Consider the following 18,346-nt stretch of genomic DNA (forward strand, 5'->3'; position numbering starts at 1 on the left):
AGCTGGCTTGTTGTTAGTTCTCACTATTTCAAACCATGTTGTTTGGGGATGCAGCCTAGGAGTGTGTGGGGAAGGAATGTAAAAAAATAATAGAATGACTAACACCAACTTCAGCACTGTGACTAACTGGAGAGTGGTGTTGTTACTGAACCTGAAGTGAGTTTGCTCACCCGTTGTGCAGCAAGCCAATCTCTGACACCGGGAGTGGTGGAAGAAAGTAGGAATTTTATTTTTGCACAGCGCTGAGAAAGGAGAGAGGGCAGCTACCGCTGAAATCCCAAACTCCCCAAACAGCTAAAAGGAAGGGTTTTTATTTGTGGTTTTAGGTAGGGGAGGGCGAGCACATGGACTTGCTGGTCGGAGCTTTCCCACCAGCCTGTCTTTGGCCTTGAGACACTTGCAGAGAGGAGGGAGCCCATGACCTTGCTGGTCAGCAGCTTCCCCACCAGCCTGTATCTCTTTGCAGGGAGGCAATGATCCAGGTGCTTGTCCTTGACAGTGTCCGTCTCCATTGAGGATAGTGGATTCTGGAGCCAGGAAGCCAGAGAGTAAGCAGGGAATGGGTGTTTTGCTTTTAACCCTATATATGCTGGGTTTAATGTGGGGAAACTGATATCAGGGTCGGTATCAGTGTGGACAGAGAGGCTTTGGGTGGGTAGATGCAGTGATGGGTCTATATGGTTTCCATGTATTATTTTTCCTTAAATTGTGAATATTCATTTCACACATTCTTTTTTAGAAGCAATGCGTTTCATAATAAAAGGAATTTAGGAAAAAAAATTGAAATGGAACTGAATATTTTTCCTTACCTTAGTTACATAATCAAGAACGCAAAACCAATGTAGATATGGAGAAGGTTTTCATGAGAAACTGAAAGTGTAAGGTGAAAAATCTGTGCTTGTAGCCTTTGGAGTCACCTAGAAAATTTGAACAAAGAAACTGGAAAAGGAGGGGCCGGCCTGGTGGCCAGTGGTTAAGCTCGTAAGGTCTGCTTCAGCGGCCCGGGGTTCACCAGTTTGGATCCCAGGCGTGGACATGGCACCGCTTGGCAAGCCATGCTGTGGCAGGCATCCCACATATAAAGTAGAGAAAGATGGGCCTGGATGTTAGTTCAGGGCTAATCTTCCTCAAAAAGAAAAAACAAGGAAAGAAACTGGAAAAGGAAAGAGCCAGTAGTGGGACAAAGCCCCTTCTTGTTTTGAGAAGCTGAGCTCCAGACCCCTGCCCTGCCCTCTCCAGCATTCCAGGACATGTTCAAACAACAGGTAGAAAAGGAGAGATGCCCCTCAACATGGAATCCTTAGGAGGCTCTAAGGAGGGGAGAAGGAAGTGGCCTTGATGCCTCCTAAAGATTTCCTTCAGAGTGAATGTGATACTTTTCTTTTGTTGTCTGAAGTGATGGGCACCTAGAATTTTCATGTCCTAGATCCCAAAAGGATCACTGTGCCCCTGGGTCATGACAGAGAAGACAGATAGATTAATGAGATTCCATCAACCAATTAATAGATAAATAAATGAGGTATGTCCATACAATGCAATAATTATTCGGCCATTAGAAGGGGTGAACTGCTGATACTGTATGCTTCAATGTGGATGAGGCTTGAAAACGCCATGATGAACAAAGGAAGCGAGACACGAAGGCCAATTAGTGTAGGATTCCATTCCTGTAAATGTCCAGAATAGGCAAATCCACAGACATAGGTGTAAATTAAGCTTTGAAGGGGTTGAGCGACAAGGGAAATGGGGAGTGACTGCTAACAGATGAGCAGTTTCCTTCAGGGGATGAAAATGTTCTGGAATTACAGAGTGTTAATGGATACACAGACTTGTTCACATATTAAAAACCACTGAATTACGAACCTTCAAATGAGAAAATTTATGGAATGTGAACTCTATCTAAAAGAAAGCATTAAGGCTTAGGTGGTATTGCATACAATTTACTCTCAAATGATCCAGAAAATGAGTAAGTTTTGTGTGTGTTGTGTATGTATATTAACGTATGTGTATGTACATATACATACACATACATATATATGCGGAGTGAGAAATAAACAGATATCATGAAAAACAAATATGGAAAAATGTTAAAATTTGGTGAATCAGGGAAAAGGTTATTCAAGCATTCTTTATGTTTTCTTTAAATTTTTATTGAAGTTTGTAATTATTTCAAAATAAAACAGTGACAAAGAAAAACTGAAAGCCTCAGTTTCGCAGTGAAGGGACTCAAGTGAGCTCAGAGGAGGTTTGGGTCTCACTTCCCCATGGGCTTGAACCACTGTGGTAATTGTAACTGCCAACATACGCGTGACAGTAATAATCAGCCTCGTCCTCAGCCTGGAGCCCAGAGATGGTCAGGGACATCGTGTTGCCAGACGTGGAGCCGGAGAAGCGATCAGGGATCCCTGAGGCCCGATTATTCCCATTATAAATGAGGAGTTTGGGGGCTGTGCCTGGGTGCTGTTGGTACCAGGAAATATATTTATAAGATCCCGTGCTTCCAGCACAGGTGATGGTGACCGACTGTCCCAGAGTCCCGGAGACTGACGCAGGCTGAGTCAGGGCAGACTGCGCCCAGGACCCTGGGAAGAGGAAAAACACTCTGGTGAGTTCAGTGCAGGGTCCCAGCTGAGCCTGAGGAGGAGGACACAAAGGATCAGCTCAGATGTCCCCATGGTCCCTTCCCTGGGGGCCTCACCTGTGCCCTGAGTGAGGAGGGTGATGAGGAGCAGAGCCCAGGCCATAGTGGAGATTCCCCAACAGCACTGTCTTCTGAGACTCCAACCCTGGGCCTAGCTCCCCCAGACCTCTCTTATCCTTTCCCTCCCGCCCCAGAGGAGGGAGGGGCCTCCATGCAAATCTGCTTCCTGTACCTGCCTCTCCTTACCCGCTCTGCCCTGGCCCTTCATTATAGATACTTCTGCATCACTGGACAGCAGAGTTACTCATGAATTAAACCTCTAGTTCTGAGTCAGGAAAGCCTGATTCCATGACAGTATGCAACAATCGATCCAGCCAGGGATAACCCCACCTTTCCAGCTGTGGGAGTCACAGTGGTTCCTGGGTGAGAACTCCCTGGACTCCCCTCCGTGCTGTGTGGGGCAAAGTGAAGACAGGGTCCCAGGCTGGCTGATAGAGATCCAATTGCTCCATTATCCTGGTATCAAAGGCAGAGCTGGGGGTCCCATATCCCCCTCAATTCTTATTCCCCTCAGTTAGGAGGGGTCTTCATGCATCACTCTACCCTCTGTCTCTGCAGTCGTTTGAGACTGAGGCCCGAGGCTGAGCCCTTAGTGGTTTATTAGCACTTTTAGAATATTTTGTATTGGGAGCACCACCACTTTGGGACATAAGAGGGACTCAGAGGAAAGCAGCTCTTCCAACTTCATCCAGGACAGCGCAAGCCACAGCAAGGACCTTCCCAAGTGCAGGTCCTCACTGCCCCCTGGTGGCCACAGATGGTGCAGCCCAAGCACAAGGGAAGGCCCCTGAGTGGGAGCTGGAAATCTTACTTCTGCTCCCCTCATCTCCTCTTTCCTTCCTCATTCAGCTCACTTCCAGCCCCCTGATCCCTTCTATTTCCCTCTATGCTCAGTTCCATTTGTCCATTAACTTCCAGAATGGAATGTGGCACCTGCCACATCAGGTGGCCCATCGCTCACCTCAGGACTATCTAGCATGTCCCACGACAGCTTCATATGGGGCAACTGCCTGCGAGGCAGCTCTGGGCTCAGGGCGGAGGAAACACTAGATGTGAAATAAACCAACCCCAGTAGGAAGGAGGGATGAGAAAAATGAGACCAGGTCAGGACGGTCTAGCTTCTCAATGTGTCAAAAGAAAAAGTACTGGCTGAGGAAGAAAAGTCTGGAGGATTGAGAAGGACCTAAGGGAAAGCAGGAGGTGAATCCCAGTGTTTGAGGATGTGAGAGAAGGGCACTGGGCTCGGATGTGGCCTGAGAGCACACTACAGGGACCTGTCCTCATGGCGTGTTTTGGTGTCACAGGGAACAGGGGACCTTTCTGCCTCTTGTGCTCTGTGTGGCGCATTGAGACAACCTCACCTCAGGGTGTGTGCCTTCCTGAGGTAAAGTCTCTTCCATCTACAGAGAGCTGCTCGATCTAGTGCATTTTTCTAGAAAGGAATGGGTTTGGGGTAAAGCAGGACTGACTAAAAATTCTCAAATTCGTTTTTCATTTAGAAAATACCCAACCTATTTACCTGGGCTGTCAGTCATCATGTGCTCTGTGTGCTGCCCACAATTCCCCCTCATCTCCCTCCTCTCAGGCTCCACTTGAGGATTCCTCAGCCCTACTGGACTGCTTGCTGGTCCTTCGTCTGGCCATATTCCCACTACCTCAGTGCCTTTGCACAGGCTGCTCCACCGTCTGAAATGCTCACATCCTCATATTTCTCATGCCTGGTTCTTTCTGAGGATACAGGAATGTACCCTAATCCCCCACTCAATAACGACTGTTTGTTGAATGAATCAAGGAGAGAGCTCAAGTGGGGAACCTGAGCTGCTGCATTTGCCCAAAGAGTCTCCAGGCCACATTCAGGCGTGTGAGGAAAAAAAAACATTCCCGGCTGAGTCTGAGGAGAGGACCCCAAATAGAAATAGGTTTTGGTGCAGTTTCCTAATATGTTCCCAGCAAATGTCACACTCGGGACTCTGCTTGCACTCTCCTGCTCTCTCTGCAGTCACCCAGGGCTTAGAGGAGGGTAAGGGCACAGGATCAGATCTTTCCCATGCTATCGCTTCCTGGAAAACAGGATTCTGGCTGCAGAGAAGGGTAAGGACTACTTCTTCCTGCTCTGAAGGCCCAGGGTGGGGAGAGTCCAGCCTCCCTGAGAAAATGTCCAGTAGTTCCTTCCCAGGGACAAAGCAGGGAGGGGGCCTGGGCTTCCCTCTCCACCTCTCCTTAGGGTGGATGCTCACACCCTCTGTCCCCAGCCTCTGCAGTGGCCTGAGATTCGCTCAGAGTTGAGGCCTGGAGTGTTTAATCCCTTGTGCAGAGAAGGGACTGAACTGAATGGAGACAGGGACTTGTGTGTCCTCTTTGGAGTGACAGGGGAGAAAGAAGCTCCTGGAATGTCCTGCAGCCAGGAAAATCCTCAGCAGTGCCTTGCCAGGGCCAATGCAGTCCCCAAACCTAGCCTCTCACCACCTCCTGGTGGCTCAGATGGGAGAGGCCACCCCCAAGGATAAAGAGAGGAGATTCAGGAGACTCTGCTCTGCTTCCCCTCCACCTTTCCTCCTTCTCCTTCCCAAATGGAATTTGCTCCCACCACCCCCGGGTTCCATCTAGTTGACTCTGTGCGCCCCCCCTCAGTTCCTGCAGTTCCATCTCCTGCCACACCTTTTAACCCAGATCCTCCCCCTTCAGCACAGCTGGCTTAACCCAGGGACTCTTATCAATGGATCACTGCTTGGGAGGTACATCTGCATTCAGGGCAAGGGGAAAGCTGGATATAAACTGAAGCCAATCCTGAAATGCAGGAGAGAAATGGGACAAGGAGAAAACAATTTGAAGTCTCAAAATGTCTAACATAAAACGGAGTAGCAGAGAGACTGAGGAGGTTCCCGGAGCCCTCAAAAGGATTTTGTCTTCTCAGCAGCCAGGAGGAAGTCAGGCAGGGCTCCAACTGAGGGTCCAGCTCATGTGTGATTTTTTCTATTTTTCTACAGAGTCGTATGTGATGAGCAGAGAACTGACTCGTGGACCCAAAGACATCAGATCTAATCATTTATAGGTCCTATAATTGTTACCATATTTGGGGAAAGATCCTATGCTGATATGATTAAGGATCTTGAGATAGTAAGAGTGTCCTAGATTCTTCGGGTGGGTCATAAATTATATCACGCATGGCCCTGTGAGAGACAGACACAGAAAGATTATAACACAGACCAGGAGACGAGCCCCCCTGGCCCTGGCCTAGAGGAGAGCTGCCCACTGAGCTTCTCGATGATGCTGATGTTTCTCTGCCAGCGCATTCTTCCTTGCTCCAGTAAACGCCGTGTCCTCCAGGCCCTCTTGAGGACCATCTCCCCTGGGGAGGGGTCCAGCCTTTCCTGCTAAGTTCTCTTGGAGTCATCACTTTCTCTGCCCTTCTAAGGGTCATCTCTGGCAGCCGGCTTGCAGAATGCCTCAGCATCCTGCTAGGTGAGAATGCTTCCAGCAGATAACCGCCCCCCCCATCCAACCTTAGAATCCGCCCCTTGATCCTGGTCCTTCAGAATCCAGCCCCACGCATACTCTTTCACATCCCACCATATTGTTGGCTGTTTCTGCTGCTCCTTTCTCCTGAGAGCAGGCCGGGCACATTCCTGCCCAGGTTTTGTGGTGACTTGATCCTACTCATTGGCCCACAGGCCTTCGTAGGAGGAAGGGACAGATCCCAGGGGTGCTAGGAGTGGTGAATATTATCTCCCAGGGCAGAAGCTTCTGCACTATCTTCAAGCAAAGAGAGAGTAGGCATGGGCCCTAATTACTAAGAAAGGGCAACTTCTGCAGGCTTGAATATTTGAGGGGAATTATTGATTCAAGATTTTTGGGCGGTTGGATCCACATGGCCCCTTCTTGTGACTCAGCACCCTGTTGTTATCCATTCAGGGCTCTGACCAGGCGGAGTGAACCTGCCCAGTGGAGTGTTCACTGTGCTCCAAGCAGTGCTGCTCTTAGGATGACGTGCTGGGCCTCGGCTCTCCCTGACCTCCGAGCAGATGACAGGTTTTCAGCCTACAAGGAGGTCTTCTGACTTCCACACTTAGCTTGTCCCTGCTGATTTTCACACCCAGCCTTTTCACTTTTGCAAATAGTCAGTTGCACTTAGCAACCATGCTACTACACTCTTCCAAAAATGGAACCAGTAGGATTGTCTCCACGTTCCTTTTTTTTATGATCTTTGTTGTTTATTTATTTTTTTTTTTTAGGAAGATTGGCCCTGAGCTAACATCTGCCACCAATCCTCCTCTTTTTACTGAGGAAGACTAACTATGAGCTAACATCCATGCCCATCTTCCTCTACTTTATATGTGGGACACCTACCACAGCATGGCTTGACAAGCGGTGCGTAGGTCCACACCTGGGATCTGAACTGGCGAACCCCGGGCCACTGAAGTAGAACATGCAAACTTAACCGTTGTGCCACCAGGCCGGCCCCAAGTTTTGGGAGTTGTTTTTTTTCTGAGGAAGATTAGCACTGAGCTAACATCCGACACCAATGCTCCTCTTTTTGCTGAGGAAGACTGGCCCTGAGCTAACATCCATGCCCATTGTCCTCTACTTTATATGTGGGATGCCTGCCACTGCATGGCTTGACAAGCAGTGCATAGGTCCACACCGGGGATCCGAACCAGCGAACACTGGGGCCACTGAAGCAGAAAGTGCGAACTTAACCGCTGCGCCACCAGGCTGGACCTTCCATGTTCCTTAAAGGTACTCCTTTCTTCATATTTCTCCAATGCCTTACATGCAACCCTGCTTTTGCATTTCCTCCTGCAGGTAAATCATCCCTGTTCATCCTGGTAAAAGCCTGAAGAATTGCATTGCTCCTCTGTGGCAGAAGCTTTCTGAGCTCCTGTCACCCCTTATTGGGGTCCTCATTGCTCCAGAATCTCATCTCTGTAATTCCTTTCTCAGACACTCCTGGTCCTGGGTAACCCAGGGCTGCCCTGGTTTTAGCAATGAAAGATCCTTGTCCTCAGAAACCCATCAGGTTTACGCAAATTGGGCTAGTTAGTCACCCTCCTGATATCATCCGTCACAGGCCAGATCTCCCTGGAAACAGATGCTAAGGTGGAGGTGAGCACATAGAGGTTTATTGGGGAGCTGGGGAACACTGGTGGCATCAACCCCTGTGCAAGGGATGGGAGGGAGCAGGATTGGGGAAGGAGATACTGTGGCGTGGAGACTCCAGGCTCTCCAAGGTACACTCGTCAAGTCAGAGGGAACATGCAGGAGACTGAGGGAGGATAATACCTGGGAGCAATGAAGGGAGAGAGAATAGGAGTAGGCAGGGGGAGCCTTCTGACAGCAGTGCTGATATGAGCCCTGAGGGGGCAGAAGGGAGAGGAAGGAGGACTGGAGAGCAGGACCCTCAGACCCCGGAGCAGTAGTGAGAAAATCTCAGCCTGACCCAGGGGGAGCTCCAGAGCAAAGGGTGGCATTGAGGCATCCCAGCTCAGCAAATTGGTAAGCCCTTGCACCAGGACATGCTCAGTCACTGCCAGGCGGTTGCCCAGGAAACACACACCAGCAGCTTGAAAGCAAGGCAGATCCTGAAAACATGGCTCCTGGAGGCTGTCAGCAGTGGGCATCCCTGTGTCAGGTTTCCTCAGGCAGGCAGATCTGAGCCGCTCATCCTTTAGCAGCCCTAGTTGGGCTGTGGTGCAGTCTCAGCCAACTCCAGGGGGGCTCTGGAGCTAGGCCAGCTCTTCAGGGCACTCCCACATTGCACTGGACAGCCTCGCCTGTATATTGGTGCATCCACCAATCATTGCACCCAGGCTGCCCCAGGAAGGGGCCTGGATCTTGCAGGGGCAGATCCCTCCTGGGAGGTCAGTTTTGGGAGAGCACTGGCAGGAGAGGGCTGTCTGCACATCCAGTGGTTGGGGCGACATGCCCTTCAGGCCATCTGGGCCACTCATCACAGCGTCCACTTCCTTGGCCCTTCAGCAAATGGAAATTTTCCCTTCTCTCAGTCAATAGGCTCCTATAAAGGCTGGGAATGAGAAGTCCCACTGAGGGGGAAACATATAAAGCATTTCCACTATAACGTATGACACATTTAAAAACTTTAAGCATGTGAATCCCAGGTCAATTGGAAAAAAGCCTCAGAAATTGGGGGGAGGGGTCTTCAAAGATGGTATGTCTGCTGTTTTAGGCAAGATCTGAAATCAGCACATCATCAAAGGATGAATAACGACAATAAAATGTCAGTGCATAAATAACCAAGTCAGAGACCCACCAGACTGGAGGTGTGTGCTGGGTTAGGGGTCAGTCCCGATCCCTTGGGGTCCACAAAGGAGATAGCCCATGGAAAGCACTAGAAGGTGCCAGATGCTTCCTGCAGGAAGTAAACAGGGTTTCTTTTTTGTGATCTCCTATTCCTGGGGGATTTCCAGGTACTCCAAGAGACAGGAATCACTATCTGATTTAATTTGTTCTAAAATAATTTGCCCACACAATCAGACACGAAACAGACATAAGAAGCACAATTGCTGCAAATTAAGAAACAAAATGATAATTTGTGCAAGACATAATTTATAAGCTGTAAAACCAAAGTGAATATACTAAAAAATATTCAACCCTGTGGCCAAGTGGTTAAGTTCACACATTCCATTTCAGTGGCCCAGGGTTTCGCTAGTTTGGATCCTGGTGCAGACATGACATCGCTCATCAAGCCACGCTGAGGTGGTGTCCCACATAGCAGAGCCAGAAGGACCTACAACTAGAATATACAACTATGTTCTGGGGGGCTTTGGGGAGAAGAAGAAGGAGAAAAGAAACAAGATTGTCAACAGACGTTAACTCAGGTGCCAATCTTTGATGATAATAATAATAATAATGCCCTGTAGTATGCCTAAGGTTTATCATTGACAGGGCATTAGCACAAAGGCAGCCTTGCACAGTACAAATTAAAAGAGAACAACACTTGAAGGTGTCACATGTATGGCACCCAGCCATGTCAGGTTCCGACTGCTGCTATAACTCATCACAAACTTAAGAACTTAGAATAGCAGAAATTTATTTTCTTGCAGTCCTGGGAGCCTGAAGTCCAAAGTGAGGCTTACAGGGCTGAAATCAGGTGTCAGATGGGTTGGGTCCTTCTGGAGCTTCCAGGAGAGCCTCTGTTTCCTTGCTCTTCCAGTTGCAAGATGCTGGAAGCCCTTCCTTGGCTTGTAGCTGCATTACTCCAATCTCTGCTCTATGATCACTTCGCCTTCTCCTTTTCTGTCCTCAAACCTGCCACCGCATTCCTCTTATAACGACACTTGTGGTTATATTTACAGCACACTAGATTATCCAGGATAATGTCCCTTGACTTTGTATTAGTCAAGGTTCTCCAGAGTAGAAGAATCAATAGGATATATATATGTATGATTATGAGGAATTGGCTTATGTGATTCTAGAGGTTGAGACGTCCCACAATCTGCAAACTGGAGACCCAGGAAAGCTGTTGGTGTAATTCAGTCTGAGTCCAAAGACCTGAGAACCAGAGGAGCAGATCCTAGTCTGCGTTCAGAGGAAGATGAGAGGAGATGTCCTTGCTCAACAGGGAGACAGGACAAAAAGGAGCGAATTCATCCTTCCTCCACCTTTCCTTCTATTCAGGCCCTCAATGGATTGGATGACCCCCACCCACATGGGGGAGGGGGATCTGCTTTACTGCATCCATCAATTCAAATGCTAATTTCATCTGGAAACACTCCCACAAACACACCTAGAAATAATGTTTAATCTGGGCTCCCCATGGCCAGTGAAGTCAACACATAAAATTAACCACCACAGTCCCCATCTCAAGACCCTTAATCACAGCTGCAAAGTATCTTTTGCCATATAAGGTAAGATTTATCGGTTCCAGGGTTAGGACCTGGGTATCTTTGGAGGCCATCAAATCCTACTGAGGCACACACACAGGAAATGCTCTAAGGGGCTGTTCTCAGAATGCTTTGCACAGTAGCACACTGATATATTCCAGAAACAGGAGCTATCCACAACCAATTTTTAAAAGTCACTATAAAACTACCTGTCTGTCCTTGTCTTGAAATAGTTTCAGTATTTATACAAACAGAAGGCTTCCCCTACTGCTTGAGCCACCACAAAGAGAGGACTCACAAGAAAAGGAAAGTTCCAGAAATACCCACTGTCACAGTCCTGTCCTGCTCACAGTCTAGCTGCTGTAGTTCTCACTATTGTTCCCCATTCAATTATGTCTCACTGTAAATCTAATAGGACATTTTCCTTCCACAATCAAGGAAATTTTAGGAAGTCATTTATGCTTTCTCACACTTGTCCCTACTGGGGTTCTTCATTCTGTTTGGGTTTTTTTTGTTTGTTTTTTGTTTCTGCTTGAGGAATATTAGCCCTGAGCTAACATCTGTGCCAATCTTCCTCTACACGTGGGTCACCCTGCCACAGCATGGCTGACAAGTGGTGTAGGTCCATGCCTGGGATCCGAACCCATAAACCCAGGCTGCCGAAGCAGAGCGCAAAGAACTTAACCACTTTGCCACGTGGCCAGCCCCTGGGGTTCTTTTTTAAGGGATTCCATCCTTCCCATCACAGGCACAGAGGGGTTGCTGGTGTGAAATCCCCATGACATCCCAGGTAGCACCTCCAACTTCCTGCCCTTTCCTTCCTCGATGTCTGTGAAGATACCAGGCACAGCGCCTGATTGGCATTACAGAGACAAAGGACAAATGGTAGGGATGTGAGGCCACCTGGGAGATGGGAAGCTTCTCCTGCTGGTCCCTGTGAAGCAGCTGCTGCTCCAGGAGGAGGAAATGAGAAGCATGAAGTGCCAACAGATGACTAGATCAGACTGAGGGAAAATACTGATGGGAGAAGAGCTGAGTACACAAGACTCCAGAAGCATAAGCCCAGGTTCTCTCAGAAGTTCCACCAGAGACTGAGCAAACGTTCATGACATAAGGCAAAGTATTAATTTCTTCAGTATCTCATCCAGTAGTATAATTGGAATCCTAGTTAGGAGGAGGTTGGTGCATCAGACAAACCCACCGGCTAGCCTTTCAATGATAGGACAAAGGAATAAATTGGGACAGATTTCATCAAGATGAAGGGGGCCAATGAACGTGCAAAGCTTGGTACAAGGACAGCAGATCGGGGTCTGTGGGAAGGCAATTCTGTACAGAGCACTGGTCGGCCCCTCCAATTCTCCCCCAACGCAGCCTCCACGAAATACCGCTTGAGTGTGGTGTCAAAGGAAAGAGAGACCCCAAAGAGAAGATCCCATATGTTCCCCTTCCCTTCATTCCCTTTGCAAACTCTTCAAGACTTTGCCCAGTCGCCAGGCCTTAACAGTGGACTTGCACAAGAATGACCCCAGTAAAGGGCCATCTCCACCAGATTGTTGTGGAAGTGAAGTCAAATACACAGCGTCTTTTGTGGCGTACTGAATCGGTGTGGACCAGGAGGTATAGGACACATTTAGCTGTCAACTTGTGCTGGGAGCCTCTTGAAGGTACCAGGCAGGACTCTTCCAGTCCCCTGATCCTGTCTTCTGTGTATGGGATGGCATCTACCTCTGGAGCCCTGTTACTCAGCAGTGATGACCTTGTTTTCCCAGAGACCACTGGATGTGGACAAGGTTCCTCTTGTCCTTCATTATAAGAAGGAAGAGGAGTTCAGAAAGAAATCCATTCACAGAGGCAGAAATGTCCCTGCACACAGGGAAGCAGGGAAGAGAGCAAGGAAGATCCCGTGAGCTCAAGGCAGGGTTTGCACTCACTTCCCTGGTGGGCTCGGAGCACTGCGGTAAGTGCCACTGCTCAAATATGACACACAGTGACAATCTGCCTCGTCCTCAGGTTGGAGCTTGGAGATTGTCAGAGAAGCCAGGCTGCTGGACCCAGAGCCAGAAGAATGGTCTAAGATCCCAGAAGGCTGAGAACTGACACATTGATCAGGAGTTTACTTAAGGCAGTGCCTGGGCCTTATTGGTACCAGGACACCTCGTTATAACCCCCAGCGCCACTGCTGCTTCCAGAGTTTTGTCCCAGAGCTCTGGATGCTGAGGGAGATTAAGTCAGAGCAGACTGAGTCCATGAGCCTGAAAACAAAGATGGGTTGGTAAGTTCAACACCAAGGCCCTAAGTGAGCCAGAATAAAAGAAGGGGCCACCGATGAGTCAATAACAGAGTGTCTCACTGGGCAGTGATCAGGGGTTGTGAGGAGCAGAGAAGCCCAGCCATGGTGGCGACACCCAGAGCCCGCCTCCTGAGCCTACAGCTGGGCAGGGCAGCCTCAGGGGGGTGCTGTTTATCCTACCAGGCTGCCCTGTGTTGGGGTGGGGGGGCTTCATGCATATCTGTTCACCAAGCCTTGTTCACTGTCCGCTCTGGCTCCAGAGCCCTGAGGGTGGAACCCTTCAGAGTGTCTAAGAGGTATGTTTACTCTAAAGCAGACCTGAGGCAGGGTGCCCAGTGAGTCAGAGACACTGAGCAGAAGTTACTCAAGGCAAAAGAACTCAGACCACAGGACCCCAGAAGTATAAAGCCAAGTTTGTTCAGAAGCTCCACAACAGTCTGAACAAATGTTCACGATACATACGCACAGAGTAAGTCATCCTCTCATCTATTAGTATAATTGGAATCTCAGGAGTTTAGTGCACCAGGGAACCTTAAGCTTTACCTCCCTTGGGGACCTGCAGAACCCCCAGACCTCTGCTCAGCGTGGACCTTAGAGAGCCCCTGGACTGTGGTGAGGGACCCCGGAACCCAAATAAAGGCTCTGTGTTGTGTCCCTGATTGTGACTGCAGCTGCCACAGAAAGGTAAACAGTGCTCACTTTCTCCTCCTGGGCCACAGTGCTACCACCACCACTATCCCTCCCCGACCCCTGGAAACAAGGGTTGTGTCTGTGTGACTCCTCCTTGTCCAGCCTGCTGTGATGCACACAGTAGAGCTCACGGACTCACTGTCCAATACAGTAGCCACTAGCCACACACAGTTGTTAAGCACTTGAAATAAATGTAGTATATTGAGAAGTTGAATTTTTAATTTAATCTAAATTTAAATTTCTTCTCACGTTTTGTTTTTTTGTTTTTTTTGAGGAAGATTAGCCCTGAGCTAACTACTGCCAGTCCTCCTGTTTTTTGCTGAGGAAGCCTGGCCCTGAGCTAACATCCGTGCCCATCTTCCTCTACTTAGTATGTGGGATGCCTACCACAGCATGGCTTGACAAGCAGTGCCATGTCCGCACCCGGGATCTCAACCGGTGAACCCCGGGCCGCTGAGGAGCAGAATGTGTGAACTTAACCGCTGTGCCACGGGCCCGGCCCCTACATTTAAATTTAAAATATAAAAATTCAGTTATGGTTTGGAACAACTTGGGTATGTAAATGAATCTACTTTTTCAACTATAAATTTTATGAAATCTAAATACAGACCAAGCATTTATGATTCAAATTAAAATTCCTATCAGATTAAAAGTCCATCCAAATTGAGGTGAACTGTGAAAACACATCACATTTAGAAGGCTTAGTACAAAAAAATGAAGGTAAAATATCTCTCTAATGGTTTTCAAAATATTGGTTACCTGTTGAAATGATAATATTTCAAACACTTTTTTTTTTTTTGAGGAAGATTAGCCCTGAGCTAACTGCTGCCAATCCTCCTCTTTTTGCTGAGGAAGACTGGCCCTGAGCTAACATCCATGCCCATCTTCCTCTACTTTATATGTGGGACGCCTACCACAGCCACTTGGTGTGCCACTTGGCACCATGTCCACACCCAGGATCCAAACCGGTGAACCCCGGCTGCCAAAGCGGAACATGAGCACTTAACTGCTGCACCACCGGGCTGGCCCCTTCAAACACACTTTAACCCAGTGTATAGATACCAAATAAAATATGATATTAAATTTTTTAAAAAATTCTCATGAGTCCTCTTCTTTTAGTGACCAGTTTCTAGGCATCATTATGCATCCAAAAGAGTGTTTGCAAGTATAAATTAGGCATAATCCATTTAGGCCCAGATTTTAATGCTGTGTTCACGATTCTCTCCCCAGCACTACCAGAGTATAAAGTCCATGGAAAGCATTAGCAGATAGTTATTGAATAGAGGAAATTAATAAAATATTACATATATTTATTTTATTTGAAGAGGATTATATTGTATGTGTTACTCTGTACTTGATTTTTTCCACTCAACAGTAGAGACGTCGCAAATCTAACATGGCCCAAAAAAGACTTAAATATTTTTTCCCACTTGCTCCTCTCTCATTCTTCCCAATCTCAGGCAGTCAAGATGGAGTTCTAGCTGGGACCCTTGACCCCTCACTTACCCTCGTGATGAGCATCCCCTCCAAAAGGAAGTTCTGCTGATTCTACCTCCAAGATGTCCACAAAGCTGTCGACAGCCTCTGGGGTGCAAGCCAAGATCTCCCACCAAGAGCCATGCAAGGACCACACAGCAACTGTTGGGACCTTGAAAATGTACCTCAGGTTATGTCAAGATCCTACTTACAAACTTGTGATTTCCCCTTAGCAAACCCCTTCTTCCAGCTCTCACGGCCCATGTCTCCAGCCTCCTCCCCACTGAGTTCACTGGGATGCAGCCCCTCCCACGTTCCTTCCATGGCCCCCTCAACAGCAGCCCAGTCTGGGCCCACAACGCCCCCTGGTGGCCAGAGACACAAGATACCTCACGAAACTAGCCAAGGTGTGGGGAGGACTGGAGCAAACACAGGAAACTGTGGATTTGAAAAGGCCTTGGAAGAGCAAACCTTAGAAGACAGTCAGGCCCTCGGCTGCTATGACAAAATATCACAGATTAGTTGGCTTATAAACAACAGAGATTTATTTCTCAGAGTTCTGGAGACTGAGAAGTCCAAGGTGAGAGCCCTCTTCCTCATTCACAGCTGCCGCCTTCCCACTGTGTCCAGGTGGCCGAAGGGGTGAAGTATCTCTCTGAAGCCTCTTTTTTGTTGTTGTTGTTGTTGAGGAAGATTAGCCCTGAACTAACATCTATGCCAATCTTCTTCTGTTTTGTATATGGGTCACCTCCACAGCATGGCTGATGAGTGGTGTATATCCGCGTCCAGGATCCAAACCTGTGAACCTGGGCCGCCAAAGCAGAGTGCACTGAACTTAACCTCTACACCATGGGGCTGGCCCCTTGAGCCTCTTTTCCACGAACATGAATCCCATTTACGCGGACTCCCCCCTTCATGACTTACACACTTCCCAAAGGCCCCACCTCTTAATACCATCATCTTTAGGGGTTAGGATTTCAACATATGAGTTTTGGGAGGACAATAACATTCAGACTACAGCAAAGACCAAGGAGTGTGCCCTCTGGAGAGAGAAAAGTCTAACTGAATTCCCACAGGGATGGCATGTGCTCCCGGGGTTCTGTAAATGGAGCTAAAGAGCTGAGAACAGCTGGCATCAGGAATGGCTTAAGCCTCCCTCTCCAGGGGCTCTTGTCAGAATGGCACCCTTGTCTGCACAGAAGAGGGCCTGGGGTTTATCCTCTGGGTCAGTTATCACCAAACATCTTGAAAACCTCACTCTGAGCTCGCCCCCTCCCATCCTGGTACAGAGACATGGTCCTAGGAGCTTCTGGAAGAGCATGTGCCATCAAAACGCTAAATAAGGCAACGATGGTTGCATGAATGGAAAACTGCACATCAATCTGGCTTTAATAGGAATGGGGGAAATACAGAGTTCTGGGGGCTTACAAAGTCCTGAGAAAAATCTTTCAGCATCACTGCCCACACATCCACTTTTCTCAATCTTAAGAGCTGTGGTCCCCTGAACAAGAGTGAGAAGAGTTCTGAGGTCACCTCAGTAATGATGTGCACTGAGGACTAGGGTGCTGGAGAAAATTCTAGTTATGGAGATATGGGACTTTTGCTTTCTCAACAGAAGTTAAGAGGACTTTTACTTTTCAAGACTTCTGTTATTTTATTCATTATTTTTTTAAATCAGATTGTGGACAACAGCGTATCTTCCAAGTAGAAATCACAATAATGAAATGGCAGAGCTGACAACCAATTTAGGCTCCACCAGACTGGAGTCCAGGCCTGGGTTTGGAGCTGGGGGATGGAACTGTGCCTCCTGGGCCCCACCATGGAGAGGCTCCCAGGGAAAGCCCCACCCCCCTCACCACCCCAAGTTCTCCACAATTCTCTGACTGGCTTGGCCCATCCTACTAAAAACACACTGCAGTGTTACCTGTGTCTTGTATTTCTCTACACTCTTTGAGTCTTTACAGAAGATGGCACAATGCATGCTGACATCATGACTCTCATTAAAAACTATTCTGAGTCCAGCAATTCCACTTCTAAGTATTTATCCAAAGGAAAAAAAAAAACACTAACTTGAAAAGATTTATGCACCCCTGTGATCATTAAAGCATTATTTACAATACCAAAATATGGAAACAACCTAAGGGTCCATCAATGGATGAATGGAGAAAGAAAATGTGGTATACATATACAACGGAATATTATTCAGCCATGAAAAAGAGGGAAATCTTGCCATTTGAGGCAACCCGGATGGACCTTGAAGGCATTATGCTAAGTGAAATAAGTCAGACAAGGAAAGAAAATACCATTTGATCTGACTTACATGTAGAATCTAAAAAAATAAAACTGAATTTTTAAAAAACTGAGCTTAGGGGCCGGCCCAGTGGCACAGCGGTTAAGGGCACATGTTCTGCTTCAGCAGCCTGGGGTTCACCAGTTTGGATCCCCGGTGCAGACATTGCACCGCTTGGCAAAGCCATGCTGTGGTAGGCATCCCACATATAAAGTAGAGGAAGATGGGCACGGATGTTAGCTCAAGGCCAGTCTTCCTCAGCAAAAAGAGGAGGATTGGCAGCAGTTAACTCAGGACTAATCTTCCTAAAAAAAAAAAAAGAAAGAAAACTGAGTTATAGATACAGAGCACAGATTGATGGTTGCCAGAAGTGGGGGTGGGGGTGTGCAAAAATGGGTGAAGGGAGTCAAAAGGTACAAACTTCCAGTTATAAAATAAATAAGTCACGGGGATATAATGGACAGCATGGTGACTATAGTTAATAATACTGTATTGCATATTTGAAACTTGCTAAGAAAGTAGATCGTAAAAGGTCTCATCACATGAAAAAAAATTTGTAACTATGTAGGGTCACAGATGTTAACTAGACTTACTGTGGTGATCATTTCACAATGCATACAAGCATCGAATCATTATGCTATACCCCTGAAACTAATATAACATTATATGTTAATTACACCTCAATAAAAATTATTCTGGGAAATTATGCTGAAAAATAAGACTTGAAAAAAAAAAGAGGGACTAAATTTTACAAAGAAGGAGACAAAAATAATATTTGCACTTGATTTAGGTGTTAAAACTAAGAGAATCAACTGAGAATGAGGCGAGAGATTGCTGCGTTCAGCACCACCAGTGGGAGACATCAGGTGTGTCAGGAAGGCCTGCATAAGATTCATTAACAATATAACAGTATAAAAAGAAAAGAAGCACCACCAAACATCTCGCCACTTGGGAAAAACCACTGCTTTTATATTTTTGTACACATCTTTCCCAGATCAGCAGTTCTCAAACATTTTGTCCTCAGGACCCTTTCAAACTCTTAAAAAGTATTCAGGATCCCC

At 47.5% G+C, this 18,346-nt stretch overlaps 1 protein-coding gene across 2 annotated transcripts in view; it reads right to left on the minus strand.

The window, feature by feature from the left end:
- LOC103544575 (immunoglobulin lambda-1 light chain-like) overlaps positions 1 to 18,346 on the minus strand; it is a 502,401-nt gene that overhangs the window by 379,882 nt on the left and 104,173 nt on the right. The window contains exons 1-2 of one of the 2 annotated variants that reach the window (XM_070628419.1): positions 2,696 to 2,800; positions 2,299 to 2,579 (exon numbers count right to left, since the gene is read on the minus strand). In XM_070628419.1, the coding sequence (XP_070484520.1) occupies positions 2,299 to 2,579; positions 2,696 to 2,741 (327 nt within the window). In that variant the 5' untranslated portion in view covers positions 2,742 to 2,800. Of the gene's footprint in view, positions 1 to 2,298; positions 2,580 to 2,695; positions 2,801 to 18,346 lie in introns of those variants that run through there. The other variant, XM_070628420.1, reaches the window with a different exon arrangement.

This window comes from Equus przewalskii, chromosome 7 (assembly GCF_037783145.1).
Source record: "Equus przewalskii isolate Varuska chromosome 7, EquPr2, whole genome shotgun sequence".
NCBI classification, from domain to species: domain Eukaryota; kingdom Metazoa; phylum Chordata; class Mammalia; order Perissodactyla; family Equidae; genus Equus; species Equus przewalskii.